This window comes from Chinchilla lanigera, unplaced genomic scaffold (assembly GCF_000276665.1).
Source record: "Chinchilla lanigera isolate Chin_1 unplaced genomic scaffold, ChiLan1.0 scaffold00107, whole genome shotgun sequence".
Classification (NCBI taxonomy): Eukaryota; Metazoa; Chordata; class Mammalia; order Rodentia; family Chinchillidae; genus Chinchilla; species Chinchilla lanigera.
This window is the reverse complement of record NW_004955508.1, coordinates 4045903-4054606: the sequence shown is the minus strand read 5'-3', so window position 1 is coordinate 4054606 and position 8704 is coordinate 4045903. Positions and strand designations below refer to the sequence as shown.

General features: G+C 45.2%; 1 protein-coding gene across 1 annotated transcript in view; it reads left to right on the top strand.

The window, feature by feature from the left end:
• The window catches only part of LOC102017899, a gene marked incomplete at its 5' end in the record, with an annotated part of 37297 nt that overhangs the window by 2433 nt on the left and 26160 nt on the right, over nt 1-8704 (top strand). Inside the window, 1 exon segment of the mRNA XM_005407755.2 lies at nt 7486-7634. Within this exon segment, the coding sequence (XP_005407812.2) occupies nt 7486-7634 (149 nt within the window).

Sequence of the window (8704 nt, the reverse complement as noted above, 5' to 3'; positions counted from 1 at the left end):
ACACACACACACACACACACAAATTGAATCCAATATGTAATCCAGTTGTGGCCTATTTGGTTGCTGACTGACTGCAAGGCTTGCTTTTCTAACAAATACTGTATTTTTAATGAAATATTTGAAATACAAAAAGATAGTAGAACTTACATCTGTGCACTCACCACACAGATGTAATATACATTTTTAAGGAAAAAAATTTTCAGGTAGCTGCATGAATAATAGCTTAGACTTCATTTCACTTCTTTCCCCTGTCTACTTCCTGGAGGTACCACTAGCCCGAAGCTGATGTGTATCGCACACACCCAAGTTTACAGCAGCACAACTTACAACTAAATCTTGGAAATGTCCCATACATCCATTCACAGGTGAATAAATAGAGATGATGTGGTATTTATGCACATTGGAGTACTACTCTGCCTTAAAGAAGGACACATTTGAGTCATTTGAAGGAAAATGCATGTGCCATGAGACCGTCATGTTAGGTAAATAAATCAGACACGCAAGCTTAAATGTCACATAGCTTCTCACATGAGAAACCTAACGTAAGTTAAAGGGTAGGGTAAGAGATAGACAATTGCAGATAGGGAGCTAGGTCTTTTGTAAATGGGAGTGGGATCTAGAGATAGAGGAAGGCGGAAGGGAGGAGAGGGAAAGGGAAAATGGAAAGAATGAAGATATATTATGTACCCACTCCCCAGAACGAATGTAGTCATTACATACTGCAAAATGTACTAATAAAAATATTATTTCTGCTGAAGAATAGAAAAAAAGCGATGTGTATCAAAGTTATGTATATTTACATGAGTGGAATTGTACAGTTTTGGGGGTTTTGGAGGGGGGTTTTTGGCTTTTTTTTTTTATCTTTTTGAAACAGGGTCTTGCTATGCAGTTCAGACTGGCCTTGAGCTCACTTTGTAGCCCAGGCTGGCCTCAAACTCACAACGATCCTCCTGCCTCGGCCTCCTGAGTACTGGGATTACAGGCATGTGCCACCACTCCTGGCCTGTACTGTTTTGTGACTTACATTTTTATTCACATTAGGCTGTCAAGATTTCCCGTGTTCATTAAATTTGACTTATCACACCCCACATCACATATGCAATTATGGGTTACCTTTTTTTAACTTCTGTCATTGTTAATGACAAGGACTTCACTCTGGAAAGACAAATCAGATCATTCAGACCAACTCTCAATAATGATAATACAAAACACACACACACACACACACACACACACACACACACACACGGTAGATGATCTCAGGGAGGATGCAGACCCAGGAAGAAAATAATACAGGGACAGTTAGGCCCCAGGCATTTGATTTAAAAGAAGGCAGTGAGAAACTTGAGCTGCTGAACGGTGCTTTGGCTAATCCTTCCCACACTCCTTTTTGAGGAAGCTCTAAGGAAACTTCTGTCGCTTTGGGTTGAGACCCTGAAGGACCACAGCCTAAGAATGAAGCGGAGCCACATGCAGACAGGTGCCTAAGGGACTGTGGGTTACTTTGAGTCACCACCTCAAGTCCTGAAATTGGATTAGGTTTCTGGTGCTCCCATGGGTCCAGAAGCAAATGACAATACTCCCTTAGACCTGAGATTATGCCTATAAAAATTTTGTAAAGCAAAAAATCCAATGTATCTGTACTGTGTGAGGAGGCAAGACAGTTCAAACACAAACGATTCGCACGGTAGAAACAGTGCATTCAATAAACAGCCCATGAAGAGTCAGATGTTTGCATTATCACACATATGCTTTTAAAGATCTGTGCTTACAATATTTAAACAAATATGAGCCAAAATCGTGTTTTGAGGAAAAACCCCTAGAAACTAGGAAAAGAACTAAATGGACATTCTAGAACTGAAAAATTCAGTACAATAATTGAATAAAAAATCTCAGTGAAAGGGATACAACAGTATTTTAGATAGATTTTTGTTTTTTTAGTACCAGGAATCGAACTCAGGACCTTGAGCTTGCCAGGCAGGCACTATGCCACTGAGCTATCTCCCCAGCCCTTAGACAGATTTAGAGAGATAATTAGTAAAATGATGAAGTTAGAAGACAGAGTCAAGAGTGAAGCATGAAATAAAATTAAAAATTCAGATTATTATAGGCATAGACCTGTAATCCCTGCTACTTGGCAAACAGAGGCAAAGAATCTCAAGTTCAAAGCCAGCCTAAGCAATTTAGCAAGACCCTCTCTCAAAATAAAATTTTTAAAAGGGGATAAAGAAGGGCTGGGGATTTAGCTCAGCAGCACAGCCCCTTCCCCGGCAAGCGCGAGGTCGTGAGTTCAATTCCCGGTACCAGAAAAAAAAACAAAACAAAAAAAAAAGTGAGGGGGATAGAGATGTAACTCAGTACTCCCTGGATTCAATCTTCAGGAAAATAAATGGATGTAGCACTCACATCCTTAGTCCTGGGGGGAGGAGGATGAGCATAGAATGAAAGCAATACTTAACAAAGCAATACTCACATCCTTTCTGCGATCACCTGCCGTGTGTGTGCGTGTGTGTGTGTGTGTGTGTGTTGTATTATCATGAGGGAGAGAGTCGGTCTGAATTATCTGATCAGAACTTTTAGTGAAAGGCATAAACAGATTCAAGTAGAGCTATTAAGTGAAATACAAAGAAAATTTTAAAATATCATAGCAAAACTACTGAAAACCGAAGATATAGAGAAAAGTTTTAAATCGGTCTTTCAAAAACACAGTAGAGATAATCCCTGGCATAGGATGGTTCAACTTACAACTTTTTGACTTCATGGTGGTAAAATCATTCAACACCTTATTATAAACAGACTGTGTGTTAGACGATTTTGTTCCACCACAAGCTAATGCAAGTGTCCTGGGTATGTGTAAGGCAGGCTGAGCTAAACCAGAGTTCCACAGGTGAGGCATACGACGTGCATTTTGATTTAGGATACAGGGGTCCTTCAGGACACAACCCCATCCTAAGTCAAGGAGTATCCATACCTTCAGAGAAGCAACAACAAGACTGGTGTGTCCGACTTTTCAATAGAAACATGCAAGGCAGCCACAGTATCTTTTCAAAATGCCAACTAACAGCTCTATACCTCCAAAAACTGGAAAATGACAATCTCCCTAATGAACATACATGCAGAAATCCTCAGTAAGATACCGACAAGCTATGACATACCACCTCACACCCATTAGAAGGGCTAGTAACAAGAAAGCAGAAAATAACAAGTGTTGGTGAGGATGTGGGGAAACCGGAGGTCTTGGGTACTGTCGGTGGCAATATAAAATAGTACAACTGCTGTGGAAAACAGCAGAGATTCCTCAGAAAATTAAAACTAGAAATACCATATGGTCCAGAAACTCTACTTCCAATTCACTGCCCAAAAGAGCTGAAAACAGGGTTGGTCTCAAGGAGATAGTTGTACACCCATGTTCGTAGCACATAATTCGTAACAGTCAGAAGGTAGAAGCCATTGACTGCCCACTGGCAGATGAATGGATGAATAAAACACAACGAGGAGAGACCTTCTGACCTGTGCTGCAGCACGGAACGACCCTTCAGGACATGGTGCTGTGTGAAACAAGCCGTCACAAGAGCACAAAAGCTGTGTAATTCCCTTTCTGTGAGGTACCCAGGTGGTCAGAGTCATAGGAAGTAGAATGGTGGCCCTGAGGGTGGGCAGCGGTGTCAAGGGGAGGGGTGGGTTATTGTTTAATCTGCACAGAGTTTCAATTTTGCCAGAGGAAAATAGTCCTAGGCATGGGTGCTGGTGATGGTTGTACAGCAGTGTGAATGTGTTTACACCACTGAACCGTCCCCTTAAAACTGGCTACAACAGTGAATGTTACTTAGGTATATTTTGCCACAGTTAAAAAGTAAGGGCGCTGAGGATTAAGCTCAGTGGCACAGTGCCTGCCTGGCAAGTGCAAGTCCTGAGTTTGATTCCTGGTACCACCCCCCAAAAAAAAAAGAAAGAAAGAAAGGAAAAAGGAAGGAAGGAAGGAAGGAAGGAGAGAGAAAGAGAAAATAAATCTAAACAAATTTAAATACGCAAGCAGCATGTTTTATTCAGAGAGTCAGTTGATTTTATTCAGAGAGTCAGTCAAGGTGCCCAGTCCCCCAAAGTCAGAGATAGAATATTGCCTATGCATGTTTAACCTGCCCTCTCCCAGTCCCCTAACACATAGCCCTCTTGCGAATCAGGGCTACTGAGATGTTGGGAGTGAAGCTGTCTATACTCGGGACAACGTCACTACTTCTCATGAGTTTGGCAGGGCCCCGTGAGAAGTGTACGGAGCTCAGGCAGCTGACGCACAAAGAGACTTGGCCTTCCCCTGAGATAATATACACAACTCATCTCTTGTTCCCCATGTAATCAAGGCATGATGCTTTGTTGAAGATTAGATGTTCTTCCTGTTCCCGATCTTACCCTCCCTTAAAACTCTCTTCTGCTGATGGTATCAGTAAATGCACTGCAGCTGTTGGTCCTTACTCACGCTGGGCAAGGGGCTGCACCTGACCTCAACTTTCTGCGTCTTGACTCTTCTTTTCTTCGCCCTTCAACGTTCTCCCTCTGGAGTTTCAAGAGCTGTGCTGGATGCGGCACTGAGGGATCTGTCTTGGAGTGCTGTCCTCCCTGCCCCACCGTGCTGGTGCCAGAGAGCAAACCTCTGACTCAGAGCTCTGAGGCCTGCTCCCTGCCTGCTTACCTCAGGCCCTGAATGCAGCCTCGGTTTCTTCGGCAGATGCACAGCTGGAAAAATCCAATCCAGCAGCAGACTGGTTATCTCTCCTCACCCAGGCCTCGGCCATCTGGCCTGCGAAGTTACAGTTGCTTGTGCCTCTATAGTCTCAGCCAACATACTATTTGGAATCCTATATCTGACCCTCGTGCCATTGCCCAGAAAACCCCTACATTTTCCGAGTCCCACCAAAGCCTCCTCTAGGCTTCAGTGCTGAGCTAAGGAACCTTCAGGAAGTGGGGGTTCTAATAGCTAAAAGGCAGCCTTCATGACTGGCTTATAATTTGCAGTTTTAAATCCCCTCTTCTTTCAGTTAGGGAGGGATTTAACTTGGGCTATAGATAGCCCTTCCGGACCTTGTCACAGTCCCAGAGGAGTCCACATTTGTAATCCCAGGGGAAAGTTATTGGAGATTGAGCGAGTTAATTCCAATCTACCACTTCCAGGGCAATCCACGGTGAGAATAAAGACACTAGGGCATGTTTGTAGTTGTGGGGAGCCAATGGAATCCTAAATACAGATAGAACAATGGGTAACGGAAACAAAGGCCACCACGCCCCTGGGGGATGAGTGACTGTGAGAATGGCAGGAAGTATGTGAGCTGGGCTGGGTAAGAGGCCTGAAATCGCCTCTGCAATATGCAGAGAACGAGGTGCAGAAAGAGTAATCTGCATGACACAGACTGGGACAGTGTCTAGTGTTCTGGTGTTGGTGGGTTTTTTTGGTTTTTTTTTTTTTTTGGTCAGTGTTTTGATATGTAATTGCCACGCCCTGAGATGTCACCGCTTCATTCTCCAAGCTCAGTCTCAGTACCAGGAATCGAACTCACAACCTCATGCTTGCCAGGCAGGCACTTTGCCGCTGAGCTAAATCCCTGGCCCTCCAAACTCAGTCTCATCCGATAGGATGGCCTCCCTCAGCCTAGCTCACACACACTACTTGGGAGCTACAGGCAGGGCATCACTGACCCGTCCATTGCTTTAGAGACTACAAATCGACACCTGGGCTAGACCCGTTTGCATTGCTTAACGCCAACTGAGAGGATAAGGAAATGTCCTTACCAGCTCTGTACATATCAGCACACAGAAGTGGAGCCAAATGCTCTTCTTTCAAGGAGAGCCCTCCAGATGGTCCTCCGCAGCGGGCATCCCTAGTTACCGCAGAAATGACTTCCATAGAGCCCTGAGCCCCAGTGCCCTGAACTGTTCCCAGTGCGGGTGCTTGGGACGCAGTACATGCTGAAGTGACACAGCTCCATTCTGTACAAACCTCCCAGCCCTGATGATATGCATGGCTGGAGATAACAAATAGTTTATCATCATTTTTACGGTAAGACTGGCCTCAGCCACACCTCTGGTCTAGGAACACATCATGGGAGGGTACATCTGTCTTAGTCTGCTAGGGGTTGTCACAACGGAATCGCAGGCCAGATGGCGTGAACAGCAGTTATTTTCTCACACTGTGGAGACTGAGCTGGAAATCAAGGTACAGTCAGAGCTGGCTTCATCGGAGGCCTCTTTTTCTGGCTTGCAGTTGGCTGGTTTTTCTCCTGACTTTTCACATAGTCTTTGCTCTGGACATCTGTGTCCATATTTCCTCCTCTTATAAGGATATCAGTCATACTGGGTTAGGATGTGCATCCCCTCAAGCCCCTGTGATCTTGTTTTAACTCATCTCTTTAAATCCCCTGTCTCTAACAGTCACATATGGATGAGGGGCATTCAACAGCATCTAAAATAATATCCTGAAGTAAATCCTATCGCATCATAAAGATTGGTGTTGCCCATATCGATCCTCAAAGAATCTGTGGGATTTTTTAAAAGTTTGTTTGTGTTGCAGTGCTGGTGATCAAGGGCCTTGCACATGCTAGGCAAGTGCTCTGCTATTGGGTTAATATTATCTCCTGCTTGTTGCAGACTGATCAGGCCTGCAATCTCCCAAAGGAGTGGACCCTGAAGGCTGAAATAATACCGTCAAGTGGTTTGATTTTAGGGCTATGGGAAGTTCCAAACCCTCTAACAGAATTCAAGATTCCATGGGGGCTAAGACCAGGAACTTCTAAACTGGGCATGGTGATGCACACCTGTAATCCCAGCACCTGGGAGACTGAGGCAGGAGGATCGTTGTAAGTTCAAGACCAGCCTGGGCTACGAAGTGAGCTCAAGGCCAGCCTGAACTGCATAACCCAAGAGTGAGACGCCTGCGTTGCAGTCTTTATCTAGCTAATTGAGGTTAGAGATAGGTGTCCTTAGCCCTTGTCTTTTCCTTTGAGGTGCCAAGGCCTCACCCGCCATTACAGACTGCCAGCTCTAGACAAGGGCCCTGGGCCTTGGGCAGACTCATAAGGAAACATGAAAAACCAATTGGTCAATGTAAATCCTGCTCAGAGCCACCTCGTAGTGGTCTCCATTACTCTACCACGGAGCTACACTCACAGTAATATTAACACTTATAAAAAGAGCCGCGCAGCCCTTTTCTAATCTTATTTTGAGTCAGGGTCCCCCTAAACTGACCAGGTTTTCCTCAAGCTTGCAATCCTCCTACTTCAGGCTCCCCATGAGCTGGGATCAGAGGCCTGCACCACCATACCCAGCAAATCTTTGTTTTTAAGGAATTTGCTTTTTACCTCTTCGTTGGCAATTAGAAAACTATCTTGGGGGCAAAAATGTCCCCATAACTAACACCACTGACTTTCTGAGCAAGACATGGAAGTCTAGAGTATATTTGTCAGCGCAAGGTAATTGGGTTTTAACCTTGTCTCGTAGTCTTGCCTTCTGGAATTGACGGGGCGCACACCCTGCCCATTCACCACCCTGGAAATCATTGATTGCCAGATGGACCAGTGGTCGCTGGGGCGACTTGGGAAGGCTCTGCAGTTCAGTGGATTGCATTTTCTTGTCCTAGATTACTGCAGGTAAGGCTGGAATGCAGAGTTCCAGGGGTCAGGGCTCTTACGTCATCCACTGAGGGAGGCCACGGGAGGGGAGGCTATAGTGGGAGAGGCCAGTCTCCAGGTTCTTTGTGCCTGTCGAGGCTGAACAAGGACCTGCTAAGCCCTGGGTCGGCATTCCTGGGTCCTCAGAAAGACTCATTTTTTCTTTCAATGCGTATTTGTGGAAGGCCAGTTTATACACGACACTATGTTCACTGCTAATGGCAGTGCAGCTGTCCAAGGGACTCTTTGGTGCAGTAGAGGAAAAGAGACAAGCTCCTGAGTAGACATAATGCAAAGCACACAGAAGAAACGTCATAAAAGATGTCCATGTAAGTGTTCTGTGGTGCCTCAGATAAAACCCCAGCTCCCGGGGTAGTGGGCTGGTCCTCAGGGGCAAGGACAGGCACCGGGGAGGAGCAGAGTGAGTCCTTCAGGGAGTTGAGGTACTAAGGGTATCAGGGAAGGAACTGGGGATGAGAATATTAACAGTAACAATACCAATAAGTGGTTCAGTTTACTGTGTGCTTCTTGGATAAGCTCATGTATTCTCCTGACAACATTGTGAAATATACGGTCTGCTACTTCTATTGTAGTGGAGAAACCATTATCAATCCCAATGGAAGACTCTTTGCACTGAGGAGGTAGAAGGCAACTCTTATTACTCTAGTGGGCTGGGGAGCCCAAAGGTTCAAAGCACCAGTCCAGAGTCAGGTTTGGGTTCAGTTTAAGTATGGGTTGCAAGTGGGAAGTACAAAGCTGATAGCGGGTTATTACGTGATTGGTTACACGGGATACAAGAATGATGTCAACACTGTCAGGCAGGTTTGTACAGGAACATTCTGGGAGGGAGGGGTCTGAGAAGAGTAGGTAGAGGTGAAAGTGTTCTTGACTGGGCCAGTCTTCCCCCAGACATGACAGCCTTGAAGTCCTTGAAGCAAGTTGGAATCACTGCATATTTTTAAAACACAAGCCAGACACAGTCAGTTTGACCCACACATTGTTAAGGGGAAACACCTGGGCCTAGACAGTCAAAGCTAGCTACATGACAG